Consider the following 27,628-nt stretch of genomic DNA (forward strand, 5'->3'; position numbering starts at 1 on the left):
GAATTGATGGTCTCCTAAACACCAGAGCAGGGCAGGTATGTCATTGAGAATCCATTACACACAGCCAGTATATTACACTAAATTAGGAGCGTACAGTTTATTATAAAATGGAGAGAAAAAAATGGATGGAATAATTCAGACTGTGAGAGATTTGGTTAGTGTATGAACAAGGAAAGGGTTTGGTTTCTTTTTGTATGTAGATATAGATACATATAAGTGGATGGTTCAAAAAATCTGGAAAGAAACCCATCACTTTTTATGTTTCCTACTGCTGACAATTTGAGAGAGCATTTGGCGCTTGACTGTCACAAATCCAAATTAAATCATCAAGGCATAAATAGAAAACAATAAAAACAATTCAAAAGAAAATAAATATGTATCTTTCTTCAAAATTAAAACATTTTTTACACGGTAATACTTAAGGAAGCTAACAATTAAAAATGTGTAGTACTTAAAACAACTACAAACTTCATTTCCATATGCCTTTTAACAGATGAAAGGGAATAATACAATGAAAAGGTAGTAAATATGGCCAGATAGTTTGAGGTATGAATTCCTCTATTTTGCTTGCTTTTAAAGAAACAAAATACCTGTTACAGAGTTCTTCTGTGTATAAAAATATCACATCTTTTCTTTTGTGGCTATTTGTAAACAGAGTCACCATGTTCATTATGTTATTTCACTTGTTTGCTTTTATGGTAGTTTATGATCAATGGCTCTATGCTAGTTCATCATTTTGCACTGAAGAATTTTGATTTAATCCATCAACTAATATCAAAAAGCAATTACAAAACAAAATATACCCACCCACCCATCCACTAAATGATAGGGGAAAATAAAGAGTTTTTCAATTCCATTTTAAGGCATTTGTACTCGTATCTGAGTGTCTTATTGGGCTTGGAATGTCCACCAGTATTTCCAGTGTTGACATCTGTCTGCAGAGTGACGCCACATCTTCCACAGCTACCACCTCCTTCCAGAAATAGCACTTTACACTGGGACTGGACTATTCTTTGATTGTGTTTCTAGAGCTTTAATACTACTGATGATCTTCTTCTGTGGCCCAACCACAGTGACACCAACTTTTTTCATGTCACTATAAAAAAAAAGGAGAAAGTTTCTGGTGAGAATCATGGTTTCCTGGATAGTATGTAAATAGGAGATTTTCAATTAACAAAGCTTGTGCAATTATAGATCCCAATGCTTTAGACATAATTTTCTGATTTTTGCACCATTTGTGTGTTATATCCTGACTATTCCACCTCTATTCTTGTGGAAGAGTATATAGATGGTATAGTGGGTTGAATAGTGTTCCCCTCAAAATTTCTGTCCATCTGGAACCTCACCATGTGACCTTATTTAGAAATAGGGTCTTTGCAAATATAATTAAGAGAAGGGTCAAGATGAGATCATACTAGATTAGGATGGACTCTAAATCCAGTGAGACTATCCTTATTTGAGAAAGAGGACACACAGGGACGCAGAGAAGAAGACTACGTAAAGATGGAGGCAGAGATTGCAGTTACTTTGCTGGGATCCGTCAGAAACTGGAAGAAGTAAGGAAGGATTCCTTTTTTTGGACTTTGGAACAAGCGTGGCACAGCCAATACCTTGATTTCCAACTTCTGGCTTCTAAACTGTGAAAAATAAATTTCTGTTGTTCAAGGCCAGTAAGTTTGTGGTAATTTGTTACGGCAGCCCTAGGAAACTAATGCAGATGGTCACACATTCTTGTGGGGCATTACCTGTCTCCTGTAAATCTGGGCCAGTTTGGGGACTGCTTTGACTGATGGAGTATGTTTGAAGTGGCACTGTATCAGTTTCTGCACTCAGATCTTAAGATACTAACAGATTCTACCTCTTATCTCCTGAGACACCCTCTCTAGGCCCCAGAGCTGCCATGTGAGAAGTATGACTGCCTTGAGACTATGATATCAAAAGGTCATCTGTAAGCACTTGGTCTACAGACCCAGCTATATGAAGCTTCTGCACCAAGGCAGACAAGAGTGAAACCATCTCAAGCCCTCCAGACTAGACCAGATGCATGTTAAATGAATACCTAATTCAATACCAACACCAGAGCAGAAGAATTACCCTCCTGAGCTCTGCCCAAATTCATGACTCACGACATTGTATATACAATAAACTCGTTGTTGTTTTAGCCTTTTAGTTTTGAGGCAGTTTGTTGTACAGCCATAGATAACTGAAACAATTTCTTTAAAGTAGAAAGTTCTTTCAAAGTAGAAAAAATGGCAAGGATATTTCTCTATTTATCAAAATTATTAAATTTAAAATACTTAAAACTCAGAAACAAGGCACTAAAATAAAGATTATAAGAACATATAGAATTTCATTTGGGGGGAAAAAGACAGCTAAACATGTGCAAATGATTAATTAGATATTCTTGATTTAAGTAACTCATTCATACATTTCATCTCTTTCAGGTCTTTACTCAAACACCCTGCTCTTACGAGATTTCCCTGATCCTCCTATTTCATATTGTAAACCCTCTCTGCGCTCATACCTGCACTTCCTATTTTCTTTTTTGTTTCATTTTCTTCCAAAGCATTTATCATCATCCAGCATATTGCCATTTTTTCCTGATTTATTTTCTTTACTCTCTATCTTGTCCCACAAGAAGGTGAATTCCATGTGAACAAGGATTCTTGTCGGTTTTGTACTCTGCTTATCAACCACACTCTGAACAATGACTCTCATTTAGCCAGGGCTCAACATGTACTTGCTAAAGAGTGAATCAATAGTCCAAAATATGTTTATCTGGGGAAGTTGATAGAGGATTAAGTGTCACTTGGCAAGGAGTGCTAGGCAAACTGAAAGTGGAAAGAAGGAAATGTACACAACATGCAAATACACGCACGCACACAGATGGAGCCCCTTTATGTGGAGTATTAAAAAAAGAATGAAAAATTGGGAATTCAATCTCACTGAATTGAACTAATTGATTTCTTAAGGAGTTCCCTGGGGTGGGGAGTGGGGGGGAGTGGTGATGTTGGTGGTGGTGGGATGAATTGGGAAATTGGGATTGACATATATACACTAACTTGTATAACATAGATAACTAATAAGAACCTGCTCTGTAAAGTAAAATAAAATTAAAAAAAAAAAAGGAGTTCCCAAGCAGTAAAGGTGTGCAAGAAGACAATAGGTAACTACTTAAGAAGCAATTTACACATTATTTAAGCATCTTCTGCATAAAAGTAATTAAGGCTCAGTTGCATTCCTATCACCTAAGCTGGGGATGAAATCCTGATGCCCTACAGGTTACCCCCCTGCTGCCATTCAAGGGTCTGATAAATTCTCTATGGACAACTTGTATTTTGCCTGAGGTCCTCTCTGATCACAGTCTTCAGCTACCTTGCTTCACCAGGAAGGCTAGTGGGGAGCTATGGTGACATCAAGCTTGCCGCCCTTTGTATAACTGTGGATAATGAAACCTTCGCTTAGAGTAACGTAGTCTATTTATGTTGACCCCTGCTTTTGAGAATGTGTGCTCTACAGGATTTTGATTCTTTTATAAGGATACTATGGATCTATCTTTAAAATGAACAGCAAACATTTCCCTACTCATCCTCAAACTATAACAAAGTCAGGTTATGAATCTAAGAGCTAGAAAACAGGACAGATATAAATGTATATAAATCAATAGATCCTCACTGTTTTGTATTTCTTCTCTCATCTTTTTTCCAATTCTATATCATATTTTTTTATAACTTCCTGATTTTTTTCTCTGTCTCTTCCTTCTCCCCTTCTTTACAAGCTTAAAAAAGAAAATGTAATCATGGAAAGCAGAGAAAAAAACAATGCTCCAAGGTAATATACTAATTTCCTGAGCTCATTGAGAAATTTAAACATAGTAATATATGCTGTGATGCCTTGCCCTTATTTCCCCTCTGGAACTGAAGCACCAATACCCTGGCCACTGGAAAAAATCAGATACTGCAATTTCGCAGACCAGCTTGGGACAACTCTGAAGGGCCAGCCAAGCTCTAGGACTCTTGTTCCAGTAGGTAGGACTGAGTCTTCTCCTTCAGTCCAAGGCCCCCTTATCACTTCTTTATGGATGTATGTCCCAAGGGCACCTGAAGAAATCTTCTGCATAAAGCTGTTTCAGATTCAGTGTCTGGGAGCCCAACATAAGCAAGTAGATACATAATTTTGTTTATATTTCATGCAAAGGATTATAATGGAAAAGGGAATTACAGTAAATATCCCTTTAGGTTATGCCTTAACTTGAGTTTTTATGTACCCTCTACCTTCTTTTTTCCCTACCAAAATGTGTTCTACCCACCACACTGCCAAGTCCAAAATCTCTCTAAACATCCAGCGGCTGTAGTCTCAGTAACACTCCCCATATGCTTGTCTCGTTAGGACTACCCTATTCAGAAGAGCAGTGGAAAAGTTCAAGACTAAAGAGCAGCTCAAAATCGAGACCAGAGGTTAATAAGCTATCTGGTACTTCAAAGACAAAAGGATAGGTGATGATACTTTGAAAACGGCATCCAAGGGTGCAGGATAATAACATGTAGCAATTAATCTGTCTCCTACTCATTCCACACACTTAATTCTCTCTCCAGTTTCTACAGTCACTCTTGCCCTTCCTCATTCTCTCTTTCCTTCTCACACTAACCTTCCTAAATCCATCCTAGGCTATGAAATAATATTTTAAAAAAATATGTTGACTGAATAAAACTGCACATTTTAAAAAATTTTTATTTGAAAATTAGATGACTTGAGTAGCTGGCCTAAAAATGAGATTCCCTAAACTAATTGAAATAAGTTAATATTTATTTGAGTATGAAACTCTTGACCTTTTCCTATGATTGATAGTCTGGATAGTAAAAAACAAATGTAATCTCCTTTCTAAAGTATCTCTGTCTTATTCTAGGAGAATCTCTGGAGTTATTTGGTCAAGGGAATCATTTCTGAATTGATTCTGTAAGACACAAAGAAAATAGAGATTGGAAGGAATCAAATTCAAACAACAAGCCTAAGACTGCAAAAGGAAGAATGAAATATCGAGTTAAATATTTTACAGCATTTAAGGTGAAAATGTTGCCTCACTAAATTTTTCCAAATTTTTAGTGTATTAAATATTTTTTAATTCTCGTTTTTATAATATAAACAAGGGTGGGTATGAGGTAGAGATTGCAGAGACCCAAAAAGTAAACAACTCTTTTCAAGGAGTTTTAGGTCAGTAGATGTTAATTCTATGTTGTCCCTGAATTGAGGAGAAAGGACAGAAGAAAGAACATTGAAATACAGAGAGATGTGAAACCATCTGGCTCAGTGTGAAGGGCAAACCTAAAAGAGCCGAATCTCTTAGGAAAAACCAGTTTTCATTCATCGTGAATGTACACTCACAGGTTGTTTAAATAATCATAACAATTGAGTGAAAATATTCTAACCAGCCAGAAAGAGCTTAGCATCCAATACTGTACTGTTGAGACAAATACATCCCTAACTTGGAAGTGTAACAAAGGCTGCTGCTTTACCTTTTTAAGCAAATAGCTTTCTGACCATATTCATAGATTAGAATGTCTGACTATATTTAAATTGTGAGCTAGCAGTTAATCATATTAACAATGTTCTGCTTCATCCACTTCAATAGAGTGTTCCATTATCTAAAAGCTCTGAGTGTTGATATTTTATTGAGAATAAACATTTGCCTTTGAAAATCTGGCAGTGGTGTAGAAAATTTTAACTCTGTGCTTGTTCTTTGCTATGCTTCTGTGCTCTGAAGCAGGTTTCTTGCATATCATAACCCAAACTGTTTACATTACTAAAATAAGAACTTATAAAAATATTTAAATACATTAATATATCCTGGGACTGTGTCTGATCAAAATAACTACCATAGAAACCCAAAACACATTGTCGATTGGGTCAGAAGTCTATTCAACAGATACTACATTCTATTTTAAACAGGAATGCCAACACATATTAAGTAGACTAGTGTGAGTTTATTTTCTAAGAACAAATTCTCCTCTTCAATAGTAATATTCCCTTGCTATAGATCCTTTTGTGATGTTTGTGTTTCTGAATGGGATGCTATACCATAAATGGTAAACTTCTTTACCTATTTGTTAGGCACTTGTATCTCTATTAATTACACTACACACCCCTTTTTGACATCTAATCTATAGCTCTCCAAGGTGATTTTGTTTAAATGATTGACAGGATGACAGTGAAAGTCCTTAAATATTCAACATTTAAATATTCAAATATTGGATATGACTTAAAGGAACTTGAGAGCACAAAAGGGTTTATTTAATGTAACAAAGATCAAAGATAGAAGATTTTGACTCAAAGATGGATACAGTTTCCAAACAGACCTTGCAAGCTACAAAATTGTGGACAACTTTTGATGTATCTGCCCCACACAAAACCTCTTTCTTTGGAGCAGTCCTTTATCTTACCCTCAGGAAAGGACCCCTAGAGTCAAGTTCATGCTGTCTCACTCTTCGTTCTTTGAATAGAAATGATTAGCTCATGGCAAACATGACTTTGGAGAAGTCAGTCTATAAGCAAGACTGAGGCCATCAGAATGTCTCTCAGGGGGACTTAAAAGAGAGTTGGACCCTGCTCAGTTGAGTGGCATACCAAGGTTGTATGATCTAGGGTTGAGAGAGTCATTTTCAGCTGTGTGCATGGGAAAACAGAAAAAGTCACTGTGTAGAAAAAGAAAAAATGATGCAGTCTCATTGGAAAGTGAAGTAAATTGTCTTTCATTCACAGAGAAATGAAGAATATGGCTTTCAGTTTTTCACTTCCTGTTCCCAATTAGCATACCTGGTGAATGAGGATGAATTTTATGGCCATGGGTTTCTCATATCAAAGAATTCCTATTACCAAAGGATCCCTATTGTACCACAGGACCACTGTCTAAGATGTATAGCATATTATACTTGATTATTACTGGCTTTTAACACATGAAATCATAAATTAATACTAATTAATATATATTAATTATGCATATTCTCTCTTCCAAACTCACCATAAGCTTTTTTAAGGAAAACCATGTCTTAAACCTATTTATAACTTTATTTTCTAGCATGAGATCACTCAGTAATAGATAATGGTATGTTTATTTAATAGCTACGAGAGCTACTTTTAGACTTTAGCATATTTCCCTATATACCAGGTTATCCACTTAGTTCTCAATTTTCCATTTCCATAGAGGTTAGGCTTTGTTAAAAATAACAGAGAATCACAAATGCGAGGATATACAAATCATCATGCCATATCTGCTTATGTTTTAAATTAGGGTCTTGGGTCCTTTGGGGTTGGGTGTGGCTATGTATCTGTTGATCTATCTGAAGGAGATCATAGTTCAGTGAAGACACCTATCGTGGGGATCTAGCATGAGAGAGGAAGACACATCAACACACCTCAATCTAGAAGGTGTCCTTGACAAAGACCCAGGATCCAGCTCAGTGGTTACAGGAGAAAGTTAAGTACCTCAGAGATTCATCTATTATTTATAATACATTAATCCTAAACACATATGTCCACTAGAAAGTTCAGTCAAAACTTATTCTTACTCAGTGGAAATCTTGGCTATGGTGTCACAAGAACCGTACTCTACGCCTGTGAAGATTTCCTTGCAGTGCACTGTCCGGACACCGTTAAGCCAGTCACCTGTTGTGCGGAAGGTAGTAATGTCGACGTTGCTTTGGTCCAGAAGAAGGTTTGATGGCCTGCCAGAAAAGAAAATACCAATGGGAGAGAGATCAGGAGTCAGCAGAGTTGCTACGTGTCAAAATTCGACACCAACATCAGCAGGACCTTCCAGACTTCATATAGCATTCCTGTTTATTTGTGAAATTTATGTACTATGAAGTCTTCATCTGCTCAAGCTGGCAGCTTGCAAGAATACTGTGTAGTCATCTTGTCTCAGTGCTCCCCTTCTGCACTCACGTCTGCTTTTTAAATTACTGAAACTTTGCCAGTGAAAAGCATAAATATATCCATACATACTTTTATAATTTAATTTGTTTAACCATTAGCAAAGATGGTGATAATTTAGGTTACAGTTATAGCTGACACAACACACTGAATACTCCTCTGTCTGCTTTGGTGGATGGATATGGTTTCCAACATTAAATCCTGGCTACTGGATGTTCACCTGTAGACACTGTGCAGGTTGCTGTCTAAGGGACAGTTTAAACAACCTGGACTATACTTACAGCAGGACATAAAGTCAGCACAGACTTAAATAATGTCACAATGTCATTAAAAATAAAAATTACAAAAAGAATAGAAAAAAGTAGATGAGTGACAATAAGTGAAATTCTCAAAAATATGACAACATCAAATAGATTTATAATATATATACGGAAGTAGATGATAGATAGATAGACGTTGTGACTATGACTTTTATTGCACAATATAATCAGCATTAACAAGAACTTTTAGGATTGCTTTATATAATTACAGGTCTTACTATAGATCTATGACCAGCTGCAAGATCTGGTGAATCAAAGGAACAAAAGAAATGGAGGAAACCATATTTTCATCCCTGAAGAACCAAGAGAAGTATCCTATTGGTAAACTGCCTGGGTTGCCTTTTCAGCTCTCAGTGGCCTCTTTGACTGTCCTTTGACTCATAAGCCTGGAACCAGTCACCAAGTGGACACTTGATTGTCCTCTTTATTCTTTCCTCTTAGGATGGGAGCTTGAGTAAATAGTAGTTATGAAGGCCTTTACTTTGAGATGAATAATAATAGTAAAAACAACAACAGAAATAAGGATTATATTGAACATTTATGAGCACTTACAATATTAAGCATAACACACAGATATGAAGGACTTTAATCCTTACATTAGTTAGGCACTGATGTTATGCCTCTATAATATATGTGGAAGCTAAAACTAAAATTAAGCGACAAATCAGAGTCCTGCCCACATTTAAAAGGAATTTTTAATTGGGAGATTTCCATTGATATTTTTAAAAATTTTTATTGGAGTATAGTTGATTTACAATGTTGTGTTAGTTTCTGCTGTACAGCAAAGTGAATCACTTGTACATTTACATATATCCACTCTTTTTTAGATTCTTTTCCCATATAGGTCATTACAGAGTATTGAGTAGAGCTCCCTGTGCTATACAGTAGGTCCTTATTAGTCATCTAATTTATATATAGTAGTGTATTCTTGTCAATCCCAATCTCCCAGTTTATTCCTTCGCACCCCCCCAACCCCCGGTGACCACAAGATTGCTTTCTACATCTGTGACTCTATTTCTGTTTTATAAATAAGTTCATTTGTACCATTTTTTAAGATTCCACATATAAGTGATATACAAATGGCCAAAAAGCACATGAAAAGATGATTCACTAATTATTAGAGAAATGCAAATCAAAGCTACAATGAGGTATCCCCTCACACTGGTGAGAATGGCCATCACCAAAAAACCTACAAACAATAAATGCTGGAGAGGGTGTGGAGAAAAGGGAACCCTCCTACACTGTTGGTGGGAATGTAAATTGGTATGGCCACTATGGAAAACAGTACAGAAGTTCCTTAAAAAACTAAAAATAGAGCTACCATATGATCCAGCAATCCCATTCCTGGGCATATATCTGGAGAAAACCATAATTAAAAAAGATACATGCACCCCAACGTTTACTGCAACACTATTTACAATAGCCAGGACATGGAAGCAACCTAAATGTCCATCAACAGAGGAATGGATAAAGAAGATGTGGTACATATATACAATGGAATATTACTCAGCCATAAAAAAGAATGAAATAATGCCATTTGCAGCAATATGGCTGGACCTAGAGACCGTCATACAGAGTGAAGTAAGTCAGACAGAGAAAGACAAATATCATGATATCACTTATATGTGGAATTTCCATTACTATTGATGATATTTCTCCAACTCACTCCCTAATATACAAGACACGCTTAAGTGTGAGGTTAAGATTCTGAAATCTGAACAAGCATGCCCTGAACCTGTGTGCTGTTGTTGGGAATACAAGAGAGGATTGTAAATTCATTTGGATTTTGATGGGGAGACATTAAATTTATCTGATAAAAATAAAATTTTAATTAATTAAAAATAAGTTTAACTATTTATTTGATAAAAATGAAAATTTAACACAATTTTAGTGCTCAGTTTAAGAAAACACTGAGAACATGACAGTTTGGTTCTGCCTATATTTGCATGCTCTGTGGAAAATATAGATCAATAACTAGTTCCCTCCCTGTCAAGACTTGTGAAGTGGAGATAGCTGAATATGGAGGACTTTTCAAACTTCATTCCATTAGACTAAATTCAACTGCTTCAATCCTCTCTACCTCAAGTGTTTGAATTATAAATTAAAAATTAAAATTATGGAGTTTGTAATTTGTATTATGTGTTACGGTTTAGTTTTAACTAATCCTCACAGGTTATCTAAGAGAAAGAAAGAATCAGAAATTAGGTACTATTTTACAAAGCATTAATTTTATTTCCTTTAGGGATACCTAGAACATCATAAAATATAACATTTTATACATTATTCTCTTCTGGAATATATACATAAACAATTTTCTATAATTCTTTAAATTACCCACCTGAAAAAGAAGAAAAAGTTTTTTTTTTTAAATCATTGAAAATGTCTTGCTTATGCTTTTTTCCTAAGAACTTGAGGAATTACAGATATAGATATACAACCCGGGGTCCAAAATGTATACATTATTCTTGGGTTGTTTTGTATGACCATCATGAATGACATAGCCTTGGTCATTGGCCAACATTAGATATAACATTGGACCCATTGGATAAGACTTGGAATCAGTAAACAAAATTGAGTAGCATTACATCAGATGTGAGAAAATTTTATAAGAAAAATGAAGTGAGACCTAGAAAGGAGACAATAAAGTACTAGACTATCTACAGGCATGCAAGCAAACACACATACACACACACTCATACCCCGCAGCTTGAATTGCTACAGTAGCTGAAGCACAGAATCTAATGTCGACCCTTGTCGACTCTTGGTCCCATGAATAGCAATACTTTTTATTTATAGGTTTGTGGGTATGAAGAATCAAACCCCAGGACATTTATTCAGAATATTTATGAAGTATGCCTAATATCAAAATGCAGAATTTTCCCCTCTAAATTCAAAATGGTTTGTATTTTTAAACTCAACAGTATAGTCAGACTCAACAAGAATTTAGAGAAAATTAGTATAAACAAATTGAAATAAAACAGGATGTGCGGATTAAGGATTAGAGTGACCCCAACTGAGTCTTTCTGTTTATTACTTGGATCAAAGTATAAGGAAGACAAAGAAGGACCTAATTTTAATGCCAGTGACCTAGGAATAACCAGCCCTGCAAAGTATCATTTTTCCACTTCCAGGATTTCTCTGGGGAATTCAAATAAAAATTGGTTCCTTTCCTCCTCGGAGAGGACATCTGGTGAGTTTATCAATGGATAGGAATTTGTCTCTCACTGTGAAGAGCCTGTGATGTCTCTTCATGCACACCAGGGGAATGTGGGCTTTTTGAGCAGCTGCAGGCATTGGCGTTTTTTTAGACCCAGCCCCAGACATTGGGTCTGAAGGGGAAATTTATAGGCTGGGTGATGTGCACTGTGAGCTCACACTTTTACTAGACAAATTAGATAGGTTTCAATCCGTGCAGCTGTAAACGATGTCCTGCAGAGTTCCACCTGATCTTTTACAGCTTTTCATAAATCAGTACCTACTGGCCACAGACTGCAGTCATTAAAAAGAAATCATGGAAATTACATGTTTGCTCAGGGGAAACAAAAAATAACTTTCTTCCCTTTCTTCCTCTCTCCTTGTATTTAGGTTTGTGAATTATTCTTTTGTGGATTTTCATACTGCTGCATTAAAGAGGTACAAATATATATTTTTCCCATCAACTCCTATTTTATCTGTAAATGGTCGTACCAACTAGCACCAGATACTGGGGAACAAATGTCAATAAATAACTGCTAGTCCCAAGAATATCTTCTCATAATGATCTTATTTCAATATTGCACTAGAATTCTAAACTCTAAAATTGAATGTTAAGTTATTCTTTTATAACATAAAAAGACTCCTTTGGGTTTACAGAGGGCTTTATTTTTTATGTATTAAAAATACTGACTAATACACATTTCTTGAATGAATAAGTAGATGCCTACTGAGTCTAGAAGTAAATATTAATAATATTGGAGGTGTATTCTATACCACTATAATTACCTGCTTTTTGTCTGTGGTTGTGAATAGTTTCAGGGACCATATTAAAACTTAAGGGTAATTTCTCAAAAGCAAAATGTTAAGTATATCTACCTTTATTATTGCCTGATATATAAAATAGTAATATAGTTTTTCAATACCTTTTATAATTTATTGTTAACATTTTAATTTCAAATGGTGTCATTACATTTCAAGGGGAAAATTTTGTACTTGCCAATTTTTTAAATGTGAATATTTGATTTTTTTATCTCTGAAGTTAGAAATTCCAGATAGGAATAAACGAATTTAACTTGTCATCAGTAACTAAAAATAATTTTAAATATATATAGTTCCCAACAGGAGACTAGTATATAAATAACACATTAAGGAGGAGTAAAGTCATTGTGTTTATTTTGATTGTCTCTAGGCTTTAAGGACAAAAATCTTAGCAGTTATAGCTATTACATCTGGTTTAATTTCTCCCAGTGGTAAAATTACCTGCTTTGATTTTTAAGATTAAAAAAAAAGAGATCACCTGGGTATTTGAAATATTTGCTTCCCTCTAAAAGGTTCTGTATCATATTTGTTCATGAGGAAAGTCACCCTGTCAGTTTCAGAATTGGAGGTCAAAGTCATTTTGAGAAACAGATTGTTTTTTGGTCATCAGACTTCTCTTAAAGGATATAATATTTGTCAAAACAGCAGTTATTCTCAAAAAGAATTATATTTTGTTCTTTTAAAGATAAGAAGTATTTTATTAATGCTAATTTAGTGCCATTAACAGGTAAAAATTACAAGTACTGCTTATTTTTGTTCCTATTTATTCTGCAACTTAATAAACATAAATCCCTACAAGTTAGCAATCAATGCAATGGAACAATATATTTTAAATCATTTTAATTAAATTAACTAAGTATAATTGGGTCTTCAGAATCTTAGTCTAAATATTTTAAATATATTGTTTAAGTCTTTATACCATAAATTCCTTTACCTTCACTTTAGAACCTTATTCCAAATAAATTGAATGTATTATTTAATTCTTTATGCCAAAAATTTGTATTCTATAAATTTACAATAGTCTTGAAGAATCCAATGCCCTGGCACGTGAAAATTTTGTGAATTTGAAGAACACGTCTATTTCGTTTTATATACATAAATATCCAAAAAAGAAAAAGGCATCTTACTGCCTGAATAGAAATGAATTAATCCATCTGTTATTTTTCTCTATTTTTAGTCTTTTAAATTTTTTAATTTAACTACATTCATGAAAGTAATTTAATCAATTTATTTAAATCCAAGAGATATATTTTATACATAATGTAAAGCTAATTGTCTATTATATAATACATAAATATATGTAATAAATAATCATATTATATGTATTACATAAATGTATATTATATAAAACTAATCTTCAAAATAGTTTCTTTTAAAAATGAATTTTGCTGGCTTCCCTGGTGGCGCAGTGGTTAAGAATCTGCCTGACAATGCAGGGAACACGGGTTCGAGTCCTGGTGCAGGAAGACCCCACATGCCACGGAGTAACTAAGCCCATGAGCCACAACTACTGAGCCTGCGCTGTAGAGCCTGGGAGCCACAACTACTGAAGCCTGTGCACCTAAAGCTCATGCTCCAAAACAAGAGAAGCCACCGCAATGAGAAGCCCGCTCAAGGCAACAAAGAGCAGCCCCCTCTCGCCGCAACTAGAGAAAGCCTGTGCGCAGCAATGAAGACCCAATGTAGCCAAAAAATAATAATAATAAAATTAATTAATTAAAAAAATAAAATAAAATGAATTTTGTTTATTTTTTAATTTGTGTAACATATTTGTAGTATTTGTTGTGTAGTAGAGAAAATTTATCATTCTAAGACCATTTTCTATTTATTTTTCTAGCAATATTTTCTATCAAGAATATCTTTAAGAAAAATTTCTCCATTTCTTACCAAAAGGAAGGGAGCTTTACTTTTACCCTTTTATACATGTGTATTATGACTATATTTTTCATTTTTTCTGAATTTCTCAAAAGCATTATTTTCACATTGCCACTTCCTTTTCATCATCCAATTATAACTAAATCTCTTAAAATTTCATATCTCATCTATCACTCTAAAAGAATCAAAATAGTTAGCTAAAGAGAATTCAATGTCCTTCTCATTGCTTATTGAGTGGCTTTTTTCCTCAGTTGTCTTTTTTTGCCTACGCTTTTGCACCTTTTGATAATACAGTTCATTCTATCTAGTTTTGGAAAATTCCTTGGGCTGTGGTTTCTGTAATGGTTGAAGTCTCATTCCTAACTCTGGCTGTTCCTGTTTCTACCTACCATTTCATATTCTTCTGCTCTGTAATTGGTACCGTTCTCCAAAGCTCTAAACAGACCACTTTCTTTCTCTCTGGGTGGAAGTGTATGCAGTGGATTATTGTTCTGAGATAATAATTAATGTTGTATATATTTTTCCTTCTAGGATTGCCACCTACTGGCTTGACTGGCTCTGTAGTCCCCTTATAAGGAGCTTGAAATCTCCATAAGCTACCACCACACCCTGTTACACACTGTAGAAGCATTCACTCATTTCAATCAGCTTCTTAGCTCTTGTAGATTTTTGAGGTCATGACTTCTGCACTAAGGGACTGAGGCATTTAGATGCTTCAGAAACACTCCCGGCCACAGGGCAGCACAGAAGCAGCAAGAAGTTCAAAAGTTCAGTCTGGGAGATTGGGGGAGGGGTGTGTGTCTCAGTGTCAACCTATGTGGACAAACGCCCTCCACTCTTCACTGATTAAAGTCTCCCTATAATCCATGGGATATGAGAGCTTTAACTAGAAATTAAATTATTATTAGGAGAATACAGACGGATATATCGATATTTGTGGTGAAAATCAGCATGACTAGACCAAGATTTGTACCTTCTAAATACATTTCTAATGGTGTTTTTTAAAAATTATGTTTGCAGAGAGAAGGCTCCAAATTGGATTCCTAGCTTTAATCTCTCCCCCAGTTTGAGATGTAAATTTCCAATTTCTTGTAGGACTCACTCCCATTGTGTCCGAAATGCTCATTTGCCTCACAGAGCTGTTCTTCCTTCTGCCCTTCCTACCTCTGTCAGTGGGAGCACTGTTCTCAGAGTCCTCCTTGTTCAACTGGAAGTACTCTCTGATACTTTCTCTGTCACTCTGCACATCTCACCAGTCACCATGTCTTATAATACTTCATTACAACTTTTTTTTTTTTTTTTTTTTTTTTGCGGTATGCGGGCCTCTCACTGCTGTGGCCTCCCCCGCCGCGAAGCACAGGCTCCGGACGCACAGGCCCAGTGGCCACGGCCCACGGGCCCAGCCGCTCCGCAGCACGCGGGATCCTCCCAGACCGGGGCACGAACCCGTGTCCCCTGCATCGGCAGGCAGACTCCCAACCACTGCGCCACCAGGGAAGCCCATTACAACTTTTTGAATTTACACCTTTTCTTTTTATTTTCTCTGCTCTACCCTAGCATAAGTCCTTCCCAAGACTACTGAAATCACCTCCCTACTCCTTATCATGAACTATTCCCCTCCAGCTATTCTAGGTATAGATGCAGTGAACTATTCCACAGGCACAATGTAATATATCATTTAAGCATCTTCAATGGCTTTTCTTTTCCTCACGGACAAAAGTCCAGATTTCTAGAGATGACATTAAATCTTCCATTATCTGGTGAAATCATCTATCAGGTTCTTTTCTCATAATTTCCTTTCTTACGCTGTATTATAGCAGAAATGTATTATGCAATGTAAATGGAAGTATCCTAAGTTTTTGTGTGTTTTACTTTTTTGTACAGTGTTCCCCTAGCCTGGTATGATCTTATCTTGTTATCTGCTGGTAGAAATTTCATCCATCAACCAAAAGTCACTTCTCTGCAACTGCCTGATAATCTGACAGCTAAAAGTAAACTCATCCTTCCTTCATGATTCCTAAAACCTTGTCTTCTTGCTCTAATAATTACATATTCTGAGGGATATTACAGTTCACTTTGAACAACACAGGGGTTAATTTATAGTTGGCCCTCCCCATTCTTATCTCTTATCTGAGGTTCCTCGGCATCCTCAGATTCAACCAACCACAAACCCTGTATTAGTGTAGTATTTTCCATTCAAAGGTATCTGTGTATAAGTGGACCCATACAATTCAAACCCATGTTGTTCAAGGGTCAATTATATAGTATTTCCGAACTTTTCTTTTCCTCCTATTTTCAAAGGCAAGCTGTTGCAGTTGAAGGCTGTGTCTCTTTACCTGTATAAGCACCACAGGGCCTAGTATAATGCCTCACACAAAGTAACTGCTAAACAAACATTTGTATCTTCATATTCATATAGTCAAAACTTCAAATTTATTCATGTCTCCTCCAATTACTCTACTTTTAGGAAAATAAATCAATTACCAGAAAACAAACATAGCATAAAATTTAATATAACTTCCCTTCCCTTCTTACCACTTCTTGCAACATACAAGTAAGTTTTGAATCTGGTACACCGTGACCACCTGCTTAAACACCTTCCCCACTTTCAGCAGTGATATTCACAAAGACACTCTCACTGTAAGATTCTTTGGAAATGTTTCTGTTATGAATCATCAACTCTAAGGAAGGCTGAAGAGTAAAATAATGCATTATAGAAAGATTTCTGTAACAGTATATGAAATAAAATTTGCCATAAAACTAACTAGACACAGGCAGATTCTGGAAAACAACATCCCTATAAAAAATAATAGAATGATATTGTTTTTCCTAAAGGACTTTATAGGCATAATTCTATATATTGATCTAAATAACTAAGTCATTGAGAAATTTGAATCCTTGGTGCCATCCACAGACTCAGATTGAGACAGTCTCCAAGTGTGTTGAGGAGACTGTTTCTGGAGTTGAGTTGACAGAAAGGGAAACATGAGATTTGCTTAGGAGAAAATTTTAAGCTTTTACCATTATGACTAATGTCTGCAGAAATCTGTATAATGAATAGGAATAAAACTAGAATATTTTTCTAAAAATTGTATCTCTGTTGAAATGGAAATTTATTATTATTCTAGTAAATATGTATTTATGTGCTTAACAGATATGTATTGAATTTCCAGTATCAACATGGTAATACAAAGGCAGCATGGCATCTGATCTCACAGGGCTGAGTTAATTGGAGGAATGGATACATAGAAAGAAAATGCACACAACTGGATTAAAATTATGATGAAAAACGAGGACATAGTGGCCCATGAAAGAATAATGGTGTTGACTTTTAAATCATGTTGCCAGAGAATGCCTCAATTAAGACAAGATGTAGAAGCTGCTTTCTAAGGGAAGATGAATGCAAAGAAGAATCTTAAGACAAAGAGAACAGCATGTGCTACTGTCCTCATGTATGAAATGCTTTGACTTTCTGAAGGAACTTGAGGTTGGTCACTGAGGCTAGAGTACTATTTAAGTGAAAGTAGCACAGGTTGAAAGGTGGAAATTCCTCTCCCCCAGCAAAGCAGTTGCGTAAATCAAATAGTGTCACATCTCTGCTTTAAATGTCTTAATGGGTTCCTCATGCATTTCAAAAAATTCCAAAGTTTTCACCATGACCTGGGTAGCCTCAAGTGTTCTGGCTTCTGTTTGCCTTCTTGTGACACACTCTTCCTTTCCCTACTGCTCTTCGGTTATGTTGTTGTCCCTCTGCCACTTCCTAGAACTCTCCAGACTCATCTGCAGATTCTTTTTCCTGTGCCAAGATCCTTTTTCTAAAAATATTTTTATGGAGGGGATGGTTCTTTATAAATCTGGCTTGGACTTCCCTGGTGGTCCAGTGGTTAAGACTCAGTGGTCCCAACACAGGTTCAATCCCTGGTCGGGGATATAAGATCCCACATGCTGCATAGCACAGCCAAAAGAAAAGAAAAGAAAAGAAAAAATCTGGCTCTTTTCCTTTTTTTAGTTCTCAGCTCAAACATCACCTCCTCAGAGGGCTTTTTCCTCAACCACCCTTTAATAATCTATCACAACCTTTTATTTATTTCCTTCCTATAATCTGTGCTTGTCTATTATCTACTGTACATCTTCCATAATGTAAGCTCCAGGATGGTAGGGACCATATTTGTCTTCATCACTGTACTCCAGCGTCTGCACATGCCTAGCACATAGTAGCTTAGCATATAATAAATAGTTGTTGAAAAAATGAAGAAATGACTATTTGAATAAAAGAAATGACATTGGAGGAGCAGGGCTATTTAAACAATCAAAATGAATGCAGATTTTTTTCCTAAGTATAATGGAAATTCAAAATTGGTTATAAAGAGGTGACTGAAATTATATTATATGTATATATTATATGTATATAATTTATCAATATATTTTTATCAATATATAATTTATCAATACATATATATCAATACATATATCAATACAATACATATCAATACATATATATATCAATACGTATATTTATCAATACACTATGTCCTCATATGTATTGATAAATACATGTATTTATCAATACAATATATAATTTATCAATGTATATATATTGATAGGAAAATTCTGAAGGCTCTGTGACAAGATGCTTGGCGTGGGACAAGAATGGACGCAGAGGACACATCAGGAGGCTACTGCAGTGGTCTAGATCAGAAGCAGAAAAAGTCATAGGAGAGAATGTTTGTAGTGAAAAGGGAGAGAAATGGATCATGTTGACCCAGTGATCATCTGGGTCAAAGTGTGGAGAGCAAGAATGAGGTACTAAGACTGGCTATAATCCTGAATGGGTAAATGAATAGGTGCTGGTGTATTCAACCAAATTTGGAAGGCAGTGGAAGGATGAGGCAATCAGGAGAAAATAAAAAGATAAAATTTGAATGCTAAGTTTTGAGATGTGTGTGAGACTCTTACTGGAGAAGTTTGGCTGTGAAGGGTGAAAAAAAAATAAGGAAGTAGTTGGCAGAGATGTGGGGCTAGCAGAGGTGATGTTGACAAATAACATCTTCTAAATTTCCTTGATGATAAAAATCCCCTTGAGTTCTTATCAAATGTCCAAATTCCATTTCCCTTTCCTGCAGATTCCAAATTAGTAGCTTGGGTTAGACTTTGACATTTGTGCATTTAATAAGTTCTCCTGATGATTCTTGTATTAGGGAAATTTGAGAAACAACGTAATAATAGAACATATTTTTATGGCAATGATCTTGCAGAAATAAAGAGCCTGCATATGCAGGAGAGAGAGAAAGAGCCTGGGTATGCAGGGGATAGAGAGAGGGAGAGAGAAAGGATTTGCCTCTGACATTGAAAGGACACTTCCTCTCTTCTAATTCGAGGTAAGAAGAACTTTCCTCTCTTGTAATTAGAGGAAAAAAGAACAAGATGGATGGGTGCAGGCGCCAGTTTGTTTTTGTTTTGCTGCTGGAATTTCCCATCTGATGGCTTGTATTTTCTCAATAAAGCATGTGGCAAGGGCATCACTGGAAAATTAAAGGGGAAAGGGAATGAGTTTAATCAGTTATGAAAAAGAATAGAATAATCGTTGTCAAAAGTGGGAAAGCAAATTTTCTAAAGAAAAATAAGATCTCTTGAGATTGTTGCATGGTAATTTGAGGTTGTAAATAAATTTATAATAGCACAATCTGCCCACTGTGTATTTTAATGGCAATAAGTAAATATATAAACACAATTTCTAAAACTTTTATATTTAATGAATTAAGATGGGTGGCACTTCTTAGAAAAATAGTTTCCCTAAAATTGCATGCTTTGTGACAAAATACAGGGGATATATTAAGGTATTAAAAAATACATATTAGGATAAAAATATTCAATGTACTTCAATAAGAATGGAATAGTGAATGGAAAAAAATTTTAATACGAGGGTATATCCTCACATAATATGATCTGATATTAAGAATTTTCCCACATAGAATTGGATTTAAATATCTCTTGATCATATTACATGAGTTAGTCTTTATATTGATATTGATCCTATGGAAGTGCTTTGAATGCTCTTTTATGATATGGAAAGAATTGAAAAGATGTTCTTTTTTTGCTACGATTGCTATTGAGTAAAGATCAAAAGAAATGGCTTCAGGATGCAAAATGAGGACCATATGTCCCAGGAAGGGCAAGTTTGTTATCCTGTTGGTTGTTAAACTGTCAGGTGGATTTCCAAAAAAAGCCTGTACAGTCTGTCTCTGAAATTTAGGACAGAGATTCATCCTTGCAGGATAAGTTATCAATAGTTTTACCTACTGAATATATATTACTAAGTTCAATATTAGTGACCCCCCCTAAAAGTTATTTCCAACAAATAATCTATGATTCTTATATACTGATATTAAGACTTTGATTCAAATTTTCTTTATTCATCTTATTCAAATGTAATGTAAAAACTGGATCATGTATGCTCAGTATAATTGTTCCTATTAAGGTAGAAAAATTATATACTCTATTATAAGTGCATTAGCAAGTGCTCTATCAATTTGAAAGTCACAACTCTTGATAATTGTCAGTAAAACCAACAGATGTGTATAAAAGAAACAAGAAAAGAAAACTCCTATAAGGGATTATATTACATCTTTTACACATGAGTCACTGTAAATCATCATTATGTAGTATGTATACATATCACTTAATACTGTGGAGTTTTGTGCATAGTAGGTGTAGTTCCTTTACTAAAACTCTGTAATTTTCCTTTAAGAGCACACATCATCAAAATGTAAAAACACTCTTTTTCACTATGTGTACAATGAGAATATAATTGTCATTTCTCAAAACCATTAAGACAACTCAATGAGTCTTACCACGGAGAATTACACATAAAGTCTAATGGACATTGTGCATTCAGCGTTGCCTTATGGCTATGATGTGTTGACATTTGTATGGCTGTCCAGGAACACTGACATTATTTTAGTCTTAGTTTTATCCTTCACAGTGTCTAACAAAGTAATTGGCACACGATATGGGTTAAACAATTTTTTTTTAAATTAAGTCAGGGAAAATTGCATTTCCCTAGCCAGTGCAATGGTTTGGAGGCATTGTTATTATTTTTGAAACTTTATTTTAAATGAGGAATAAATCAGGACTTTGCTAGTATTCCCCACCACTCCAGGAGATTTCCTTTTTTTTTTTTTTTTTTGTTTAAATAGGAGAGAGTGAAAAGGAGCTATGTGTCCAGGGTTTCTATTGTCCAAATACTCAAGCCTGAATGTATACATGCTTCTGGTCAAGAAGGAAGTTAAAAAATCCAGAATTTTATCATTATCATTAAGTAGCATGAAATTTCCTCCTGAAAGTTTAAAAAGGAAAAGAAAACACGTCTCTCTAATCTTGAAGAATATAAGTACCAAAGTATGCAGCTGGGGAAGTGGAAGAAACAAATTAACATCTTGGAGATAGAAAATACATTCATTTCAGAGTGAGTGCAAGATGCAAAATCAAATGTGTCACCTTGCTGCCGCACTGGTGATGATCTTCAGACTGCCTGGGTTCCGGATAAGCTTGTCCAGAATGCTGACAATCTGCTCAAACTTGGGTCTGTTGTTTCTGTCTTTCTGCCAGCAGTCCAGCATCAGCTGATATAACGCAGCTGGGCAGTCCATGGGGGGCGGCAGTCGATAACCCTCATCCACAGCTTTAATTACCTGTGTGAGAAGCAAAGTTTCCAGAGACTTAAGAGTTGGAATTTCTTTTACTTCTTCATGGGCAGGTCACACTTATATGACTATTTCAAAGTTAAGTGAAAAAGTGTTCATTTTAAATTTCTTAAAAGGATAGCAGCTTATTAAATAAGTATTATTCATGTCTGAAAATATTATATAAAGGAAGATTGAGGCAGAGAAAGTAGATTTAGGAAAGAAAAGTTTATAAAGTAACTTTCCAGATTAAAATAAAAAGAAATGTTCTATGATATAGGAAATTCAGTAATTTATAAAGAAATTATTATTTGGTAATACAGATTTCTATGGAAACTATACATGAATGAATGAATGCAGAAAAAATTACCACAGATTTTAGTTATATCACAGTTCAAATGGTACCTCTCAAATCGTAGTAAGTTCCTTTGGTAAAAGCCCACGTGCTGCACAGCTAACTGACTATTAGTCCATTCACACTTTTAAATCATGTAAAGTCATGATTTTCAAACTCTACTGTGTATCAGAATCATCTGGAGGACTTATGAATATGCAGATAACTAACCGCTGATTCCATAGCTCTGGGGAAAGGCCTGATAATTTGCATTCCTACAAATTCCCAGGCCATGATAAAGCTGCTGGTCCAGAGACCACATTTTGAGATCCTCTGATACAGAAAGAATTTGGAAAATAGAGATGTGGTAAAGAGAGTCTGATTTTCCCAGTACCATTATAAAACATGGCTTGTTTGAAGAAGTTCAGAAAGGTTTTTATATCCAAATACATTAAAAACAATTTTATATGTGGTGAGTAGGAAATGACTAAAAGCATCTCAGCTTTCCTTCTTATGTGTCTTTGAGATCATGCTCACAGCTTCTGGCTAAGCATAAAAAAACATCTCCAAGTGCTGATCTCACATGCCAATAGCATCCTTTCACTAAGCATTAGCAAAACATGACTTATAAAAACAAAAATCCTTTTGAGTTGTAATAGAAAGTTAAAGATTATTTTCTCTATCCAGAGACTTCAATTTGTATAACTAAATTCATGTGCAAGTTTAATACACTATGAGAAACAACATGCTAGTGATTGGTTGTTTTGTCTGACTTTGGGAAATACTATATTTAAGTAAACAAAACGTTGGCCCAGATGCATTAATTAAGTCTACAAAGGATGGCAGACATGTGTATCTTACTAATGTTACATTGAAACAATTTTGTAGCAAAAATACTTCAAACATTCCCTGATATCTATTGGCTATCTTGTCAGTCACTTATTTTATAAAATTTTATTACAAATGTCTTCACTTTGTCTCATTTCTAAACCCGGGCTTGAGGGAAAAATGTAAATCCTTCAGAGCAACTCATTTGATATCTTTACAAGATTTGGAAGCAATTTCATTTCTTCTAAGTATTCTGTTTCAATGTCACAAACAGGGAGCCACCTGGTTTCATTATGCTCCACTTCCTTGCACAGCTTGATCTCTTAATCCGAACCCATAACTCATAGACTACAAATACTTACATCCTGATTGGACATCTCCCAGTATGGTCTCTCTCCATAGGACATCACCTCCCAGAGAACAATCCCATAACTCCATACGTCACTGGCTGATGTGAATTTACGGTAGGCTATAGCTTCTGGTGATGTCCACCGGATTGGGATCTTCCCTCCCTTGCAATATAAAATCATATATACATACATGATCAATGACTAAAACATATAATATACGTTACCATCTGAAATCTGACTGAATTTGTCAGGGTATTTCTTTTCTGAAATGGAATGCGGGTTTCTTCTGATATATCTTGATATTCTTCTAATTTAATACCAAGGAGTGAGTGGCATACTATTTACTGAAATATTTTCTCAATCAATTTGGGAAGATTTTGAAATGATGAAAGGAAAAAAACATTTGAAAATTGCTAAAATGTTGGCATTTTATGTCAATTATGGCACATTTATCAGACATCTGTAGCAAAACAACTTGAAATAGATATGCTATATATTAGAATTGAATGAGGTATCCCAAATCAACCTTTATTGATTTAACATACATTTATGCATGAACAAACTACCTTAGAGCAGAATGTGAATTAAGTTAATATTTGTAAGGAACTTACACCACTCCTTGATACTCCTAAGTTCTTAAAGGTATTTTTTAATTAAATAAATTCAAAATAAAATTATACATCTAAAAAACCTCTCTTCACATACATTAATCAATCATCTTAATTAATTTACTCAGTGCCTCACTCCATCATTAACCACTGAAGTACCCTCCATGTACTAGGTAAGCACCATATGAGCTAGAAAGATATAATAATTACATTCTGAAAATGTATAGTCTAGAGGAGAATATTGCTTCTATGAGTTATGGGAGATATAAAGGTATAACTTCCATAGAATTTGTTCTCAGTTTAATAAATACATTTAATAAAGATGTGCTGAGTAGCAACCATATGGGAAGTATTATGCTAGTCACTTTGGGTGAGACAAATATAAATAACACACTGGTCCTTCTGTTTGAGAAATATCAAGCAAATAGGAATGATAATTAGTTGCTGGAAATAACTAAATGCAGAAGGAAATAAGTATTTAACACTTTGCTTCTCAAACTGTACAATGCATATGAATCACCTTGGGCTCACTCTGATTAAAATGGAAATTCTGATTCAGTAGTTCCAGAATGTAGGCAGGGTCTGCATTTCTAACAAGCTCCGGGTAATGCTGGGGCTTTTTAGAATTGCAGACCCTGCCTACATTGAGTAGGAAGATAGTAGTGGAGACTGCTGTGCCGCAGAGCATGGAGCCGAGATTCTCACTAGAGAAACTGAGGAGGTCACATATGAATTGAGCCTTATAAGGTACATCAATTTTTGATACAACAAAAAAAGGGAGGGATGTTCCAAAGAATTCACGTCATCAAAATTTTATGCCATATTCATCAAAATGTGTTCTATTGACATTGTACCTCATAGCACTTCACTGGTCCTTAAGTAATGTTCAAGGGTGACAATATATTGCTTTAGAGAAATGGATTGGCAATTTGGGAGGTAAATTATTAAACCTTATCATGCCTGAATTTCCACATCTGTTATTTGGGAAAGTAACAGTGCTGGTTCATAGCACTGTTGTGAGGCTAAATGACAAATTTCAGTAAAATCTCTAGCGTAGTTCCTGGCACACAGTAAAGCCTCAAGAAACATCAGCTTAATACTCCCATACTCTGAGGGAAATAGCATAAATCAAAGCACAGAGGAGGAAAATATATGTTCTGGAAAAACGGTTTCCAGTGTGATGATACTACAGAGAGTGTGGAGGCATGCAGTAGGAGAGGATGGGAAAAGGTCGAATTGGGATTTAATCACGGGTACATTGAGCAAGTGTTATCCCGTAGAGGAGAGTGGTATATGTGATTGGAACTATCTCAGTAAACTTGACACTTTTCTTCGATGTTTTCACACAAGTGAGCTCTTCAGAAAGAGTACTGCCAGGAGATCTTTAAAGGGCTTACACTGGGTTTTGAAGGATGCACGAAACTGTAGAGAAGTGGGCACAAAAAGGAGGACTGAGCACAGCCTTCTTGAGAAGATAGCAACCTAAGGGTCATCCATGATTTATACCAGTGCAGTAAAATCAGGTTGGAGAGATGGGAGCTAGACCAATAGGGTTTTGGGAGTTGGTGGGAAACACTACAGAGCTCAACGTGCACTGGAGTAAAGATTGTCCAGAACCAGAAAAACAGAATAGAAAACTCTATGGAGATGAGAGGGCATATGGTCTTAGAAGTTGCCCCTTTCTTTTCTCTCTCACTTACACTCACTCATTCATTCTCTTCTTTATAGTTTGTATATTTTTTCAACAAAAATTTAAAAGATACTTTTTCATATTTAAATTTGGAGAGTCTTTTTCCTAGCCTAATATTGCCCTTTCTCTACCAACACATTCAATGTTAATAATAATAATAATATTAAAAAAAAATTAACTTAATTGTACCTGCAGAGTCCAGATTTGGGTTTTAAGGAATCAGTATTTCAAATACTACCCCATAATTGTGATAAAAACAGAACTACACATGTGACATTTAACTATTATAAATCTATTCAGGATGCCAAATGGAATCATTGCGTACACATTCTTTCCCTTTTAAAGAACTCTGAGAATTAACAGAAGTCAAACAAATTGTACTCATGGGGCAAAGAAAAGATGATACTGTAAAATCTCAGCTGAATGTCTTATCTCTGCTACAGACACTTTGCCATTTCCTTTCCTTTGCCCAGAAACAAATTACTAAAAGCATAAAAATGGCACTAAAAGAAAGAAAGAAAGAGAGAGAGAGAGAGAGAGAGAGAGATAAAGGAAGAAAGTCCTTTCCATGTTGAAAATTTTGCATCTATTTAGTAAATATAAGGCACAGATACGTGTCACCTTATCAAGATTCCTTGAAATTAAAATACAGATATTAGGAAAAAAAACAAAACCAATAGATTGATGACAACCATGAACAATAAGCCCATTTTCTGTGTTTTACTTCAACCAGGATTACAATGGTACATGCTAAAGTTGTTTCATCTTCAGTGCTTTACCCCTGTTTTCCAGAGAGGACAGCCTTGACACTGAACATATTTTTTTTTTTTTTTTTTTTTTTTTGTGGTACGCGGGCCTCTCACTGCTGTGGCCCCTCCCGTTGCGGAGCACAGGCTCCGGACGCGCAGGCTCTCAGCGGCCATGGCCCACGGGCCCGGCCGCTCCGCGGCATGTGGGATCTTCCCAGGCCGGGCCACGAACCCATGTCCCCTGCATCGGCAGGCGGACTCTCAACCACTGCGCTACCAGGGAAGCCCTGAGCATATTTTAATAAAATGTCTAAAAATAGTGAAATACTGAAAAGGGTTTTTTTTTAAATTTGTTTTTAGGAAGAACATAGCTACACCTATGTCGAAGGAGCTTGGAAAGAATCTCTTCACTGGTGGTTCTGCATACAGACATAAATGCCATTGGAGGGACCTCTGATGCCGTAGCCACACCCATCTCTTTAGCGGGAGCTTCACTCTTTCAATTCTTGACTAAGACCCGTGCAGTGTGTTTTCTAATGAAGCACATGGTTACAGATTCAAGCAAATTATTTCCAGAACCATTTTCCCATCAAATGCTGTCTATTTGCTGTGTAAATCTTGTTAAAACATTGTTTCAAACGCACACAGTGGCAGAGTCCATGCCACTCTCTCGCTTTGTCACAGCTTACCCTTCTCCCTCCCCATATCTTCAAGTCCATTCTCTAGTAGGTCTGTGTCTTTATTCCCGTCTTGCCCCTAGGTTCTTCATGATCTTTTTTTTTTTCTTAGATTCCATATATATGTGTTAGCATACAGTATTTGTTTTTCTCTTTCTGACTTACTTCACTCTGTATGACAGACTCTAGGCCCATCCACCTCACTACAAATAACTCAATTTCGTTCCTTTTTATGGCTAATACTCCATTGTATATATGTGCCACACCTACCTTCATCCATTCATCTCATTCAGGTTTTTAATCTAAGCTTCCCTCTGGCTCCTCAATGCATCAAAGCTTGAGTTGCTGCCCTTATAGGAAAGCATAAGGAAGGGGGAGATTTTGATTTTTTTCCCCATTTTATTCCAAACATGTTATTCTGAACACATAATGAATGAATAAGTGGCATTCAACCAGCTCAACAACTAAGCCAGTTTGCAAAATTAAATGTTTCCTTACCTAGAAATTTCCATTGATCAACTTTCTAGTGTTTTAGTCTTTTTCTTAGTGGCTGGGCTCTGTTCCAGGTCACTGTT

The 27,628-nt window shown here is 35.6% G+C and overlaps 1 protein-coding gene across 2 annotated transcripts in view; it reads right to left on the bottom strand.

Annotated features, from left to right (window-relative positions):
- Positions 1–990: 990 nt before the first annotated feature.
- Positions 991–27,628, bottom strand: part of EPHA3 (EPH receptor A3) — a 359,059-nt gene continuing 332,421 nt past the window's right edge. For both annotated transcript variants that reach the window (XM_065875995.1, XM_065875996.1), the window contains exons 14-17: positions 23,342–23,491; positions 21,633–21,826; positions 7,563–7,718; positions 991–1,096 (exon numbers count right to left, since the gene is read on the bottom strand). In XM_065875995.1, the coding sequence (XP_065732067.1) occupies positions 991–1,096; positions 7,563–7,718; positions 21,633–21,826; positions 23,342–23,491 (606 nt within the window). The remainder of the gene's footprint in view (positions 1,097–7,562; positions 7,719–21,632; positions 21,827–23,341; positions 23,492–27,628) is intronic.

Source organism: Phocoena phocoena, chromosome 4 (assembly GCF_963924675.1).
Source record: "Phocoena phocoena chromosome 4, mPhoPho1.1, whole genome shotgun sequence".
Classification (NCBI taxonomy): Eukaryota; Metazoa; Chordata; class Mammalia; order Artiodactyla; family Phocoenidae; genus Phocoena; species Phocoena phocoena.